At 36.4% G+C, this 15,871-nt stretch overlaps 3 protein-coding genes across 5 annotated transcripts; 2 read left to right on the top strand and 1 right to left on the bottom strand.

Moving 5' to 3' along the window:
* Positions 1–637: 637 nt before the first annotated feature.
* LOC113728017 (acyl-CoA hydrolase 2) lies at positions 638–8,765 on the top strand. 3 transcript variants are annotated; one of them, XM_072076506.1, is made up of 17 exons: positions 638–866; positions 978–1,070; positions 1,524–1,591; positions 1,671–1,752; positions 1,957–2,003; positions 2,131–2,256; positions 2,913–2,990; positions 3,722–3,809; positions 4,289–4,401; positions 5,448–5,510; positions 5,586–5,641; positions 5,990–6,094; positions 6,238–6,294; positions 6,512–6,613; positions 7,594–7,642; positions 7,762–7,830; positions 7,955–8,765. In XM_072076506.1, the coding sequence occupies exons 1-17, from the start codon at positions 851–853 to the stop codon at positions 8,033–8,035; spliced, it is 1,293 nt and encodes a 430-aa protein (XP_071932607.1). In that variant the 5' UTR covers positions 638–850; the 3' UTR covers positions 8,036–8,765. The 3 variants fall into 3 exon arrangements, 2 of the variants coding, with proteins under 2 accessions (XP_071932607.1, XP_071932608.1); XR_011839675.1 differs by having other exon boundaries at positions 700–866; positions 6,512–6,664; positions 7,955–8,011; XM_072076507.1 differs by lacking the exon at positions 2,131–2,256 and having other exon boundaries at positions 668–866; positions 7,955–8,376.
* A 1,229-nt stretch (positions 8,766–9,994) lies between these two features.
* Positions 9,995–12,975, top strand: LOC113728016 (F-box/kelch-repeat protein SKIP4). Its single transcript, XM_027252474.2, has 3 exons — positions 9,995–10,217; positions 11,233–11,805; positions 12,221–12,975. Exons 2-3 carry the CDS (start codon positions 11,294–11,296, stop codon positions 12,816–12,818), a joined length of 1,110 nt encoding a protein of 369 aa, XP_027108275.2. The 5' UTR covers positions 9,995–10,217; positions 11,233–11,293; the 3' UTR covers positions 12,819–12,975.
* Positions 12,976–13,314: 339 nt separating this feature from the next.
* On the bottom strand, positions 13,315–15,847 carry LOC113728015 (uncharacterized). Its single transcript, XM_027252472.2, has 2 exons — positions 15,414–15,847; positions 13,315–13,923 (listed from the first exon to the last, which is right to left on the bottom strand). Exons 1-2 carry the CDS (start codon positions 15,703–15,705, stop codon positions 13,703–13,705), a joined length of 513 nt encoding a protein of 170 aa, XP_027108273.2. The 5' UTR covers positions 15,706–15,847; the 3' UTR covers positions 13,315–13,702.
* Positions 15,848–15,871: the final 24 nt, after the last annotated feature.

The following is a 15,871-nucleotide window of genomic DNA, read 5'->3' as shown; positions in this document are numbered from 1 at the left end:
ATCCAAAGAAAGCACTCACTGGTTTAAATCACTTGGGATTCTCGATGACATGTTTTTCTATGCCAATCCAATACCACCTATAGTATTGTGCCAAGTGTTCTGTTATTATTTACACTTTAATTTTCTAATAATTCAACTTGATTTGGTTTAACATAAGTGTAAATAATAACAGGACAGTTGGCACAATACTATAGATGTCATTGGATTGACATAGAAAAATATGTCACCGAGGATTCCAAGTGAGTTTAAACTCAACTTCATTTGTGTTTAGCTCTATTAGATCTTGGAAACAGCTACTTATGCAATGATCAAAAGGAATAAAAACGTTTGTTTCTCCTTTTTAACAATACCAGAAGATTTACAGGCATGTATAGCTGCTCTTTTTCCGTTCCATTATTTTCGATGAAACGAAGATAAACTTGTCCTTGAATATTCAAAATCAGCAAAAGTTACTTTTTAAATGATTCATCAAAAGTTACTGTTTAGATAATTATAAATTTTAGTATTTTATCATAAAAAAAATGTTTTAATTAAAATATAAAAGTAACATCACAAAAATTAATTATCCAAAATAAATCTATAATTAGTTAAAATAATCAACGAGTATTTACATATGCCGAGAAAAAACCGCACGTTTATATTGAATGAATAGTTGGCACAGTTCGGCACAACGAATAAATGTCATAGGTCAATTTCATGGCTGCCCTCGTTAACTGTTTTCCTATAAAGTTCCATATTCGCGCGCCAATCCAATTTCGTCAGTCTTCAATCCTCTCAGCTTCTGTGTAAATATCAGATTCTATTTGCTTTTCGCAATTGGGTTTGACCGGAATTCTGGTGTCATTCAAGAATGGACAATGAATCAGGTCAGCAAAAATCTCAACTTTATCAATCTTAAAGTGTTGAATTCGTGGTTTAAATTGAAATTCTTCTTGTGGGTTTGGTTGATTTGTTTTGAAAAATGATTACTTGTACAGTGATCGAGTTCTTGGGCTGCGTGCCTTTGCTACAGAGGCTTCCCAGCTCTTCTCTCAAGAAGATTGCCCATGTTGTTACCGTCAAACACTATGGTGATTTCCTCTATCTTTTGCATGAGTAAACTATTTACAGTCAACCCCTTTTTTCTGTTAGCTTACGGTGAATTAGTTTGTCTGCAATGTGGTTATATGCATATAATTTTGGACAAAAGCATTGGTATTAATATGGTTGCTCCTAACACAAAGTTTTAAACAAGCATCTTGGTATTGTTGCTTTATTCAATCACTTACCGAGACTTGGTGGGAGAGGAGGGTGGTTGCTTCTGGAAGGAGGGTGAGGCTTCTGCAATCAGTTAAGGTGGAGCCTAGGGGAACTTGAGTACTGACAAAATGGTACATAACTTTCGTATTTTGAGAATTTTCCAAGGAGGATCCGACAAAGTGGTTTTGTGCATTTTACTTTTCCCAAATGAGTAAGATTTTTCGTGCATATTTCTTTTTTAATCTTTTTGGATATTGAAAATTTTTGTGTTTTTAAATTTTAAGATCGTGGAGATTATGTTGTCCGCGAAGGAGAACCTGGGGATGGAGTTTATTTCATATGGGATGGAGAGGTAATTATAACTATCATTTCATGGAAATTTTTTAGCTGATGACACAATGTTAATCATATATATCGTTACCTTATTGCAGGCTGAAGTCTCTGGCTCGGTTCATACTGAAGATGAAAATCGTCCTGACTTTCAGTTGAAACGTTATGACTTTTTTGGTCATGGTGAGGAGCTGGTTTCCCTGTTGAGGCATTTCAACAAATCCGAGTTTTATTTTGTTTGGTTACATCATAATTTCTGATAAAGCTTATTGTCATTCATGTTTTATTATGAAGTTTTTGTTTTTAGATGTCTTTATTGACATGCCCAAGCTTCAAATATAGGCCGTGTGCTAGAGATCATGTGACAATGCTAAGGTATTGTTTCAGGTACTGTATTATCTGATCAACATGCAGAAGTGATTGCCTTGTCAAAGGTAGTTCCTTTTCTACCAGACTTTGTGCCTTTATCCCTTTCTTTGGCACTGACATAAATCTTTTCAGTTGTTTGCCTCCAAAAAGCTTCTACATTCATGAGTTAATGCTGCTGTCTTTTCATGGCAGCTTACCTGCTTGGTGCTTCCTCACGAGCATGGTAATCTGCTGCAGACTAAATCAATCTGGAGTGCAGATAAAGCAATAGAAAATTGTCCACTTGTGGAGCATGTATTACATTTGGATCCCATTGAAGTATGTTCTTTCAGCAGCTTATATGGTGCTGAATTTTATCAGTTCTAGAAAAGCATATAATCATCAGGGGAAAATTTGCCAAAAATATGCAAATGATAGTATTTAAGCCAAAAATTGTGTAAAAGAGTGTTCGCCCGCTGATATATCAGATTTTGAGCATAAGCAAGTAGTTTTAATATCTGAGCATTGTCTTTCTGGACTATTAATTCATGGAACATGTAAAACCAATTCATGCACCTGACTGTTTAAACATTTCAGAGAGGATAAAATTTGATACTTTGAGACTGTTATTTGATTCACGTGGAGAGGACTTGATCCATTAACTTTGAAATCGTTTCAACTACTATCACATAATTGGAGTAGCCTTTCATCTTCAATGGGCATATTTATTGCACATACAGAGAAAAGTTCAGAGGAGGTAGACACTTTGTTTGAACATAGAAATAATTACTTTGAACATCTAATTTGTATTGGTATATGACATGGATTTATTTAAGAAAGGAAACCATATTATAGACATGAAGCATGGATAGCTTGTCACATTGTAATCATATAATGGCTTTACAATTTCATGCTACGTGGTTCACAGAACCTGGTTTAGAAGAACTATGTGTTGAAAGAATTTAACCCTCAAGTTTTTGGGTGTCTATCTGAAGGTGAACATCTTTCGAGGGATCACCTTACCTGATGCTCCAAAATTTGGGAAAGTATTTGGAGGCCAGTTTATTGGACAGGTACAAGTCATTTACTTTTTCATTCATGGGTTCTATTGACTGCTGTCTCCAAGAAAAAGGTTATAAATTATGTGAAACATGTTGCCGAATGGTTCTTGATAATGTATATGCAGTTTTGGAACTTTAAAGTGGTGATGCTGGCCTATTTAAGGAATGTATAAAATGTATAAAATTATTCCCCTTAGTCCTGGTTTTGTTGGCTGTATTTCGCTTTAAATGGTCCGAAAAAATTTCTTCTGGCATTAATGCAAGATTATCAATTATCATATTCTAGAAAATGCCTTCATGAAAAGTTCATTAGTCTCAAGGACTATAAAAACAATATTTAGGGCCTCTTTTCAGTTGATTATGGTCTGTTAGAGATGTTCTCATTTGCTTTTGACTTTTCCTTTGAATTTTTGAGCTGCAAAAAGATAATAACAAGAAGTTGTCCTTGGGGTGCTTTTAATGACTGATTTTTGTCTTTTCTTTCCACCTTAGATATCAGTTAAAGCACCACTTCGCAATATATGTTGTCTCCCAATTGATGCCCTCGATTTCTGAAACTTGGTATCTGTAGCATTCCTGCTTTGTGCAATTATGAGTCAGAATTAGATCTGTATCTAATTTTTTAGCTTCCGACATGCCTATTCTTGGGGGACAAACATGAGCAGTGGTTCTCACAGCTTTAAACCAGGGGATTCTTTACTTCTTTTAAGTGACTTGGATTCATGTATTGGATAAACATTCAGGCACTTGCTGCAGCAACAAAAACAGTGGACTGTCTCAAGGTTGTTCATAGTGTGCATGCTTACTTCCTTCTTATCGGAGATTTGGATAGTAAGCCTCCTATTTATGAAAGCATTCTCCTTTTTTAATGCTTGTCTTGACCTTCATTTGCATCTTTTAAGAAGGTTGATTCCAGCTCAGTGCTTAGCAGCATAAAGTAACATCTCTATCCAGATCCTCTACATGTAATATACCATATAGATGGTAAATCTATTCTTTTCAGAAAGAAACTGTAAGTCTATGCAAATTATATGCTATGAAGTCATACAAATTGAAATACTGTTTTTTCAGGTTTCTTTTTTCTTTTGTTTACCACCCCCTCAAAAGATCATGTTTAAAGGCTGCTTAGCTTTGGGGTGATTATTTATTTTGCCCAACATGTAATCAAACATCAAAACAAATATCTGATGGACAATGAGTCGATCACCTAGACAGGCAAACATAGTCCTTTCGTATGCTTTGACATTATTTTCTTCACACTAAACTGTTGAATCAACAATAATGTAAGAGCAATCTGATTGCATTTCCAGTCCCAATTATATATCATGTTCACCGTGTACGTGATGGGAAGAGCTTTGCTACTCGAAGGGTAGATGCAATTCAACATGGAAACGTGGTGTTTATATTGGTTGCTTCATTTCAGGTGAGGGCATCAATGCTGTTCTGATGAATCAACAATGTGCAAAACACATGATAGATTATTTATTACGTGATACTTAGGGCTGCATGTGTGAATGCATGTAGATTCCATCTGCTATCTTGATAGTTATAAATCTGGGTCCTGAAAAATTCAATTTAGATATCTCTTAAGAGAAGTTCTTTTGATATCTTTTTAGACCATATTGTTTGATTTCCTGAAAATAACCAGGAATGGATTATTTTGTTTTTAATTTTAATCTTGTTGTCGTTTGGGGGCAGAGTCCATTTCATCATCAATCACTCTTTATGAGTCCTCTATCATTACACAGAGTTCTAGCTGCCTGAACAATCTATCTGGCTGTATAGAGAATCAAGTAAAGGTTACATACTGGATTATTAATATACTATCACTGAGCATCGGAAGCCAAAAAAAAAAGAAAAAGAAAAAAATTGCAGATGCTGGATATTTTCTCTGATCCATATTGTATCAAGTAATAGCTATTTCTATATCCACTTTTGTGAGTCAAAAGAAAAATGTTATCCACTTGGTGTTGGATGTAATGTGGGACTTGTTTATCAACTTCTTTATTTAGTTTTGCTGATTCCTTTATCTGTATGCTGAAGTGATTATGTGTGTTTTTTTACTTCTTGGGACATCAGATCACTTGTTTTAGCATTAGTGGATTTCCAAGCTTAGAAACATCTTCATGGATTATATAGCACTAAATGTTGTTTTATAGATTTTCTTGGAGTTGGCAGGTAATTGCTACAGGCATAAAATATTGGATGAACTTTTTTTGCTGAACTTGTAAGAATATCTGTTTTCAATGGAATGCTTATTGTGATAATACTGGTATCTTATTTGTAAAAGAAAATGGGGAAATAGTATGAGTCTAATTTTGGCTTCCAGGGTTCTAACCTATTACTCAAAAATAATTATGCACAATGTTTATGTTTGAACTAGTTAAATTCTTTGCACGTATCATCTTCTTCTTCTTCTTTTCTTTCAAGTGAACGTATGAATGCTGTACTATCTCAAACATTGTACAGAAAGAACAAGAAGGCTTTGACCACCAGGAAGCAGAAATGCCTTCTGTTCCCGATCCAGATGTGGTAAGCTAAGATACACTTATATTTTTCAGTTTCTTTAATATTTCCCTTTTGGTGTGTAACTCCAACTTGATGCAGCTTTTATCAATGGAAGAGTTACGAGACAGGCGTCTAACTGATCCCCGCCTTGCAAGGTCAGATTTATCTCTTCAATTACACTTCCCAAAGATAGTGGTTTCTAAATGTACCTGGTGATAAAACTCTGGGTAGTTTTAAAGTTGCTTCAGTTTTACATAAGAAGATTACAGGCATCTATCACTGAGTTGAGGACTTATATTTCTCAGCTGGTCTCCAGTTGTGGGAATTGTGTGAGTTGGTATCTTCAAAGAATTGTGTGATGACTATTACTGTTTGTCATTTTATCAGAATAATTTTTTTCTCTGAATATCACATACAAGTCACTATAATGATATTGCATATAAAAACTGCTTGCTGCATGGTTAATAATCAAATTCAGAAGACCATAATATACATAGTTGCAGGACTTACCGGAACAAGGTTGCGACATCGACGTTTACACCTTGGCCAATAGAGATTCGGTTTTGCGAGCCAAACACTAACACCAACCAAGACAGGTCTCCTCCAAGGTTAATCCCAAGTTCCTTCTTTTTCTGTTTTTAATATCTAAACAAGTGATGAGAAAAACAGAAAGCAGAGAATCAAGTTATGATGGAAATACTTGGACATTCCATACGAGGTTGTTTTGATCCTTTTTAACTGTGTACTGCAGTTTGAAGTACTGGTTTAGAGCAAGAGGAAGACTTTCGGATGACCAGGGTCTGCATCGGTAAGAAAATTCTTCGTAGCACTTCATTTTTCATTTGGGACAAAGCACAAAACTCCCACCAACATTAGATTTTGGGAACAGGTTAAGTTTGATTACTAAAAATGTTTTTCAGATAGCGTCTGTTTAGTGTTTCCAAATTTAGTTTCTAGAGAATGATTCTCAGTTTCACTCGAATGAGATGTTTCTTATGTTATCCTGTGGTTTGTTTGGAGTACAGATGTGTAGCTGCCTATGCATCGGATCTTATATTTCTCAATGTGAGTCTAAATCCTCATCGTGAAAGGGGTTTGAAGACAACAGCTATTAGTCTGGACCATTCGTGAGTATCCATGTCCTTTTACAGTATGACTGCTATTAGTCTGGACCATTCGTGAGTATCCATGTCCTTTTACAGTATGACTGCTTTTAGAAATGCAAATATACTTTACTCTCAGCTTTATTTAAATATAAGGCTAGCCTTGTCTGACCAGCTTAGTATCATAAATGTCAAGTTGTTTTTAGTTTCAGAAACTGTTCCTAGAAGAAGGATTAAACACTGTTTTAGTTTGTCTGGAGAAGAACAGATAATGCTAGGTCAGGTTTGGATGTTTAAGTAAATTAAAGTGATCCATTTCCTAATTCTCTGTAGGGGATTTATTTAGGAATCTTACTGTTCCAAGGATGATTAAATTTAATATCTTGGAGAACAAAAAAAAGGTCTATTCAATCTTTTGAAAATTAATTTGCCATATTGGTGTATTGTCCTAATTCTAGCATGCCCTCCTTGGTGAAAAGATTCCTACAACTCCACTGCCGCATTGCCCTATAGGAATTAAAAAAGCTAAATAATTGCCTTCTGAGGTACCCAGCAGAAAGGATTTTACTAACATGGTACTAGTTTAGTTCCATTTTGTTTGCTTTAGAAAGAGAAAGAGCTGGTCTTGATGACCTCGGTCTTCTTGGCCTATCTTTGGTACAAGACAATATTAATATTGCAGTTATAGAACAGAGATTTTTTGTTCTTGCCCTGTAACATGAAAAAGTTACCTAGGTGCCATGATTCCTGGTTGAGTTAATTCTCTATTGAACTTGTAAGAATGTTTCTGAATGGTGCTTTATGGGAAAATATCAACTTTTAGACAAGGTTAACAGAGGAATCATTTTGGTGGACAAGAAAATGTTGTGAAAGTTCTTGAAATTTTGTTATTAAAAAGATGGCTAATCACACATATGCACAGAAAAAAAATGTCTCTTTTTGTTTGCTGTGGAAGAAATTTTGAGTACTCATATAATGTCTTCGCATTCTGCTTTATTTTCCAGGATGTGGTTTCACAGACCTTTTAGAGCTGATGATTGGTTATTGTTTGTTGTAAGTATCAGAAAATGTCAATACAATTTGGTCCCTCTATGCCTGAACATTTACGGTTTAGTTACTTTTTTGTCTTGCTTCCTAGATCATAGGTCTTGTATTTCATTTATTCTGTGCAGATCCAAAGCCCTAACGCTTATAATGCACGTGGCTTTGTTTCCGGCCAGATGTTTACCAGAGATGGAAAGGTAAATCACTTGGCGTTCATACCATAGTTCTCCCTTTCGTTTTATCGTTTCAGAACTATTATTTGGAATTACTCCCCATCTTTTTCCTTAGTTGCATGCTATTCTCTAACTCGTAATCTACCAGTTGGCTGTATCCTTGACACAAGAGGGGTTATTAAGGGGGGCCGCCAAAACTCCAAAATCTGCTATCAAGTCGAAGCTTTAATGCAGTCCCACATCTCCAGACGTCGTACTTGTTTTTATGTTATGCATGTCAACTCTCAACATTTCAAGGGACATAACAGCGGAGCTGCAGGAAAATGTCAAATAAGGACTGGATATTTGAAGTACCAGACGTTGAAACACCTAGTCGATCCTCTCACTCTTTCGCCTCGTGGCTCTGTACTGGTGTCTTTTATTACTTGTGAATTTACAGAATAAACTTATTAATAATAACTGGTTGTTCGTTCAGTAAAAAAAAGTCTTCAAGAACCATGCGAGGTTCTGTATTTTACAATAAAAAGTGGCGTGCTAGAGTTCAGGCTCTGGAGACTGTTTGTTTCATAATTGAAGTACTAGTGTATGTGGTAGTCCCGAAGGAAGATTTATCTGCAAAGCAAGCAGATTTTAAAGCTTCCCTCAAGAAGCAGGAGCTTAACAGGCAAAGCTTTTTTGTAGTTCCTGGTTTTGCAGAAGGTACCATTTGTATCTTTAGAGGTTCCCATTGCTTGATGGGTTGGTGAGGGGCCTTGAATTTGAGCATACCTCTTCGTAGTCGTGTTCTACTTCTGCACAGAGCAGCTCTGAGTAGGCTGATGGAGGGAGCTCATTTTGTAAGCTGCATTTTATTGGCAATGGAGGCTCTGTCTGTATTTTCCAAGTAGCACATTTTGCCGCAGTTCTAATCATGATGCTTGAAATTTTTGTTCTTCTTATTAAGTAGTACTATTCAATTACACCTGAACCTCTCTATCATTTTTCTATCTCCTTTGGGCTTTCGGCCATCAATAAGGTCTTAAAATTCAACATGACAGGCTACACGATAATTATGAGCGTTGATTTTTCTTAAATGCAATGCAATATGGGGCTGACAAGCAAAAAATTAGTGTGTCATTTGCAGGCTCCACCTGGACTAGGTAAGGTTTTTGCCTCTCTTTGACCTGGGCAAATTCGTTTTTTCCTTTGCTTGGAGCCTAGGCTGGCTTTTGCGTGGGAGTTCAGATTCTTAGCCAAAGGCTCTTGAGTTCTTCTTGTTCTAAGTTACTTCAAAATTTGGTCGAACGCCATTAGTGAAACATGTTTAGGCTCTTGGCTGCTGCATGGATTGCTATTTTTTAATTACAAAAGTTTTTCATTTTTCGTAAATATTTTCTTTATATATATATTTTTCAATCACGTTTTAACCTCACACAAATCACATTCTAAAGAAAATGTGACACTATTATTATTATTTTTTTTTTTCAAAAGACACTCCAGAAAGAACAATTCAAACAAAATTTTCTGATAAAGAACTAGTAAAGACTTCTATTTTGTGCTACAAGTAAGAGTCCATATGGTTGACATGACATATATATAACTCAATATCTATCAATCAAAGCCTCTTCTCACCAGTCTTAATCCTTATCTTTTCTTTTTTCACTTGTAACCAATTATAAAAAAATAAAAAAAAAACTTCTTTCCAAATTTCGTTTTCTTTTTTGTTTTTGAACTACCTAAATAATAGAACTTATTGTGGCCATTAGCCATTTCAAAATAAGAATTAGTAAACGATAAAATCAAAAGAACGGTTTCAATTCAAAATTATAATTCCCATTTTTTACGAGGCATTGCTCTTTGGTTGGTTTAGATTTTACAAAACTTGATTGTAAAAGCTAATTTGCTAGGGTCGGGTTGGGGCGTCGGGCTTGAGTCGCAGGGGATTAGTCGGACCCCGTAAGGATTGACCCGGACACCCCTGCGTCGAAAAAAAAAAAGATTGTAAAAGCTAATTATGGAGAATAGTCAGAATCAGCAAAAGCTATTTTTTGAGATTTTAATTTTTCGATCATTATAAAATCTATGATCAAAATAATCGAATAGAGAACGTTAAAAAATTAATTACGTAAAATTAGAATTTATGATCAGTTAAAATAATTAAATAACGAAAACGTGTCCTAAAAGTCGCTAAATGTCTTCAACATGTTTAAAGCAATAACTTTGCATCAGACTAATAATAGGATGTTTTCTTGCTTGCATTGGCCATTGTAGATTATAGAAAACACAAGGAAAGCTAATCTCAAACGAATATTCGAACAATCAATCATTCCAATCTTCGCCAATTACCTAATTTAGTTTTGCTCTCAATTCGTTATTTAATCCCACTGCCCTCTCTGCTAAAAGTTTTCTTTACTGCCCAACTTCTCCCGAAGGTCAGCTCCTATCTATGTTACCCTTTTTTTTTTTTTGGGGTTTCTTTTATTATGTGGGGTGGACTTTGATTGCTAGAACAATTTATCTAGAATGCATGTTTTGAATCTATTTTGTTTCCTACAGTTTATGTGATTTGTATGTTTGGATCTCAAAAAGGTTGCTTGGTTTTGAATTCTTGTAACCTGTGATGTTAGGAATCGGGAATTGTTTTTTCAATTGTTGAAGTTATGAGACGAGAAAAGTTTGTAACTTTTCCAAATTATTTCTTTATTCCGTTGTCGTTGGATAAATTTGTGCAAGATGCCAGTTCAAGGTTGGTGATTTTTACTTTTGTTTGGTGGCCTGTCTTCTTTCTGCCGTGTATCGTGGCTTTTTTTTCTGGAGTAATTGATTGCTAGGTGGTCCATATGCTAAGCTTTATCTGCATGAATTTGGTTTCTAGAATTGGAAGCAGAGAAAGTATCTGATTGAATCTCAATTGGGTGGTTGTTTTCTTCCTGTTTTCTTTTCCAATTTTTGAACCTTTTGATGTTCAGTGAGTATGTATTTATAAGCTTTGGATCCTACATGCAGAATAAAGCATTGTATTTAATTGGTATAATGGGCCTAGGTAACTTTTATACTTCTAAGTGATCTATTTGCTGATTGATGATAATGTGGGCTGGGGATAATGACTTCTTTTTGGTTTTCAGAAGGTTAATATCTGATAAGGCAAATTTCCTTCCTGGAGCAAAGAAAGGAAACTACTCTATGAAAAGCAACCTGCCCAAGGGGCTAACTAATCTAGTCTACCTGTCCTGGGAAATTTTTGAAGTTGCGAGTCTGTCGTTTAGTTATGATTTAGATAATACTCCACATGATTTATTGTGTTTCCTTTCCTTATGGTCGTGTTATCATGGTTCACTGTGTCGATCTTTTAAAGGATAGATCTGTGGTTTAAATTAGCCTTGTATATGTTGTCTGCATGCATTAACTAATTATGCACTTAATGGAATGCCTGCGATTCCTTGGCAGGGGTTGCTTTTGTGTCATTGTACCAGGATGTGTCCTAGGTCGAGTTGAACGTTTTAGTTCTATGGAATCAGATTCAGATAGTAGCACTTCAACTGAAATTAGTGATGGTTGGTATGATGGTGTCAGGCAATACGATCCAGTGCAGTCATCACTGATACCTGGGCTTCCTGATGATATTACCTTTTTCTGCTTGGCAAGGGTTCCTAGGAAGTATCATGCAGTCCTGAAATGTGTTTCAAAGCGATGGAGAGATTTAGTTTCTAGTGAAGAGTGGTATTTATACCGGAAAAAGCATCACCTGGAGGAGACATGGATTTATGCTTTGTGCAAAGATGAGTTAGACCACCTTGGCTGTTATGTTTTAGACCCCAATCGGTTACTAAGTGGGTGGAAGCGCATCCAAGGCCTTCCTGGTTGTTGTAAAAGGAGAAGAGGCATGGGCTTCGAAGTGTTGGGAAAGAGAGTTTACCTCATTGGTGGCTGCGGTTATATTGAAGATGCTACCAATGAAGCCTATTGCTATGATGCTGGTACGAACTGTTGGAGTGAAGCTGCTCGCTTGCCAGTTGCAAGGTATTGATATAGGCATGTAATCTTGCTAATTATGCCACTTTTTATGATGATTGGTGATATCAAGTTAATTAACAAATAACTTTTCCTTGCCGAGTAAAGTTTTAGTATTTCTAGATATTTTTTCCCCCTTCCTTTGGACTCATTAGTTGACAAAATCTCTATATGATTTTGCTTTAGTTTTCTTCTTTCTGCTTGTGGAGCCAACTTTTGATCGATTAAAATGCTTGTTAACTCTTCTGAGTGCTCTGTCTATATGAACCAGTTTATGTCTTTTTCTCTTGCCTTTTGTTTGCCGGAAGTTGTGAAATGTTGAAATATGGAAGTTCCATGACATGTTCCATGGTGGTTGTAGTTTGATTGCAACCTGTTATGATGAGATACTGATCTAGGCATTAATCTGTTGGGTGATTTTCAGGTGCTATTTTGCCTGCCAAGCTGTGGATAACAAAATCTTTGCCATTGGTGGTTCAGATCCTGGATCAAGCAATCTGCAGTCCTTGGATGCTTATGATCCTCAGACAAATTGTTGGAATTCGCATGTGGACCCTAATGTTCTTGATGATATTGAAGATTCAGTAGTCTTGGATGGGAAAATCTATGTTCGTTGTGGTTCGTCTGCTGTATCTTCGCATGTATATGCTCTTGCTTATGAACCATCAAGTGGTACATGGGAACAGGCTGCTCCAGATATGGTCATGGGCTGGCGGGGTCCTGCTATCGTTGTGAATGGGACTCTTTATGTCTTGAACCAGACTTCAGGAACCCAGTTGATAATGTGGCAGAAGGATACCAGACAATGGATCTCTGTCAGGAGATTTTCATCTAAATGGACGAGGCCACCGTGCCGGCTCGTAGCAATTGGGGAGGACATATTAATTATTGGCAAGGGGCTTAGCACCATGGTGTTTTCTACTAAAAATGCTGGAAAAATGGATGGAATAATGTTGAGCTCGTCGTTTCGAGGGTTAAATTCTGACTTAGAAGTGATAAATTGTAGATCTATTGCAGTCTAGAACTCAAAGAAACTGACTTCCAGCATATGCGGATAGTTAACATCTCTTTTCTTCCCATATTTTATGGTGCTTTCCCTTTCTTTAAGTTCTATGCATCTCCTTCAAAAAAAAATATACATCCAGGTGGGACTTTCCTTTAAGGAATTATTTTTGCAAACTTTAGGGAATTGTTTGATCTTTCTACTGCTTTGGGTATGAAGTCACTGTTCTATCTACTGCTTTATTTTTAGAGTAATAACACTCAAGACGGTTTCAATTTTGGTAGTACTGTCTAAATATGATCCTTTCCTGCAGAAAATTTTGCCAATTTAACCGCAAGTAGTAACATCCTGTCATTATTTTATGAAACAGCCATGCCAAAAATGAAACTGCAGAATTATGCTCATTTTCCACGCAATCAGTGCAAAAATTACTTATGTGCACCCGAAACAAGAGTTGAAATGCAAAGCTTACAATCCTACAGTAACAATAAACATGAAAATAGAGCAGCAGAAGGTTAGAGTTCTCAAAATATTTGCAGGACCGACTGTGCAAGCATGAACTATCTTTTCTTTTGTACAACAATAATCTTTTGGACCACTTACTCTGAAAATATTTCTGCAGTGTATATAGCACAAACTAACCAAGGGATTGGCAATCTCCATACACGGACCTCTGGATCTCCATTATCATCTGCTGAACCTAGATCATGTTACATATTCAATCAATTCTATATAATTACAACAGGACAATCATTACTAAACCTAATGTCTCGAGGTTAACAAGTCTCTCTTCTTTGCTGGTGACTAGCTGTTGAACTCAGCAAGAAGTTGTCAAAGCAGAAAACACAAATCCTCTTCAAACAGAGACTATAACCAAAATGACAAATTGCAAAAAGAAGTTGATCAGCTGCTCCTTTTCCTTTTGAAGGCAGGATGGATGATAATTCCATTACACGAGTCCAGGTTATCAATTCTTGCCATACAATCCTTCATCCTCTTCAAGACAACCGGCATCATAGAAGCATTATTTGAAATCTTCTGTTTGAGAAGCCTTATCTTCTCGGTTTCCTGACTCTCTCCTGTTAACAAGGCCTCATTACCCGACCCAATAGGTCTGACCACATCTACACAAAAGAAGAGGGGTGAGATGCACAACTACATAGAGCAAAGGAGACTTCAGTTCTGAGGAAGTCACAGAAAACTTGTATCAATGTGGAGGATCTCAATGACATCAAATGCCTTTGAAGAGAAAATGATCTAGGAAAATTATTGTGTATACAGATGCAAACCCACCAAAAAAGCGAATTTAGGTTATTGCAAAGCTCAATGGGTATACTGCGAAAAAGTCAACCTTAACCAAGTCGTTTTTCAAACTTAAACCATATATATATTTTTTAAAGTAATTTGTTTCTCTACATGTGCTGATTGTACGAATATATATGAAAAGTTCTGAATCAAAAGAATGCAAGGAAATTTAAAAAAAAAAAGGCAAATAAAAAGAAGAGGAACACCTCCATCTAAAGGGGGGGTGAGACAAAAGACGGAATGTATAGGAAAAGAATGTAATATTCAGTGGGTCTCTAATTTGAACTCTTCATTAATTTAATCATCAACTTAGGGCAGTCCTGGTTGGTAACAAAGTTACTGATTCTAATTTAGATCCAATGAACACCAAGCCAATAGCCTTGCATATATACTCGCTTTGATCCATCAAAAGAATATTTGTATGTTCAACAAGTTAAACAAGGGTTCAAGAAAACTAGAAGCTAAATCGAGACCAGAAAATGAATACAGAAGATAATCAAGAGAAATTCATCCACATTGAACATACAAGTTTGTAATGTCCATAATCTCACACTTAACCAGTACTTTTTCTTCAGAGAACGATATTCCACGTCTCAACTAGAAATCAATCCATGCCAAAAGTCCATCCGCTAAGAAGGGCAAAAGGTGAAAGAAGCTGCAAATGACTACAACTTTCAAATTTCATCAACAAACACTTTCATTTCCAATTTCCTCAACGGATTAGTTAAGGATAAAAAACTAACAAATGGAGAAGATTTTGGCATTCCAAGATTCCTTTAAAAAACTCCACCTTCAAGGTTTCTGACACGTGCAGTACAGAGACATTTCAATTTCTTCCTCACAATAAAATCAAGAACTAACCAATTCTTCCCAAAATATTCTCCATCAATAATCATTTCAATGGCTAAAACTGTGTAACCCTGTAATTACCTACAAACTATACCATTTGAAGTCAGTGGCACAAAAAGGAATTCTTATTTAAAAACTCATCTTTAATAGAACAGACGCATAACAGAGAGTGGCAGAGCCAGACATCAACTAAACTACCAATATACGCCACTTCCAACAGGCTAATCATTAGAAACAAAGAAGACCCCAAACAGCAATCGAAAGAAAAAAAAATCCCAAAATGAAAAGAAGCATCTTGAACCCTTTTCATCAGCATCGTCAGCTAACAACTGCAAACACAAAAATCACCTACTCCAAAAAAATTGACTATGAGCAAAAAGGGAAAAGAATCAAAATTACAATTCTTTGGGTTATGTAAGAAACAACAACTGAGGGTAACGAAAGAGCCGCGAAAATGTACCGGGGTTAGGGTCATGAGCGGGTCCGGGTTGAGATTCGGGTCCGGAGTCGAAATGGGTCGGGAGAACAGGCCTCTGAGCAGCGAGAATTGAGGAAAGCGCGGACTTGAGCTGGCCCGGGAGTGTGGTTCTGTAGTTGAGTATTTTCTGGGCCATTTCGTTTACTTCTGCTTCTAGCTTTTCCAATTCGTCTTCTTGTTCGCCTTCACCTTCACCTTCACCTTCCCCTTCCTCTTGGTGCAATCCGACGTCATTGTGCTGTAGGGCTTCTTGGGTTTGTCCCTGGCTCGCCATTTCTTCCTGTGTGCGAGAGAGGAGGGAGAGGAGCTGCGAAGTGGGAAGGATAGAGCGTGAAATTTTGAAACTTTGAAGTGAATTGTGGACCGGTGGTCTAATTGCGCAATTTTGAATAAGTAATGGCAAGCGACTGCATGGAACTGGAATTGCTCTTTTGGCCAAA

Source organism: Coffea arabica, chromosome 2c (genome assembly GCF_036785885.1).
Source record: "Coffea arabica cultivar ET-39 chromosome 2c, Coffea Arabica ET-39 HiFi, whole genome shotgun sequence".
Taxonomy (NCBI): domain Eukaryota; kingdom Viridiplantae; phylum Streptophyta; class Magnoliopsida; order Gentianales; family Rubiaceae; genus Coffea; species Coffea arabica.
The sequence above is the reverse complement of the archived record's forward strand: the minus strand, read 5'-3'. Positions and strand labels throughout refer to the sequence as shown.

Bases quoted from the DNA above. Each gene is read 5' to 3' on its own strand.
- LOC113728017 (XM_072076506.1), top strand. The intron at 2,004-2,130 runs GTAGTTCCTTTT...TTTTCATGGCAG, and splicing joins AAGTGATTGCCTTGTCAAAG to CTTACCTGCTTGGTGCTTCC. The intron at 4,402-5,447 runs GTGAGGGCATCA...AACATTGTACAG, and splicing joins TATTGGTTGCTTCATTTCAG to AAAGAACAAGAAGGCTTTGA.
- LOC113728016 (XM_027252474.2), top strand. From the start codon at position 11,294: ATGGAATCAGATTCAGATAGTAGCACTTCAACTGAAATTAGTGATGGT. The intron at 11,806-12,220 runs GTATTGATATAG...GGTGATTTTCAG, and splicing joins GCTCGCTTGCCAGTTGCAAG to GTGCTATTTTGCCTGCCAAG.
- LOC113728015 (XM_027252472.2), bottom strand. From the start codon at position 15,705: ATGGCGAGCCAGGGACAAACCCAAGAAGCCCTACAGCACAATGACGTC. The intron at 13,924-15,413 runs GTACATTTTCGC...TCTTTTGTGTAG, and splicing joins CGCTCATGACCCTAACCCCG to ATGTGGTCAGACCTATTGGG.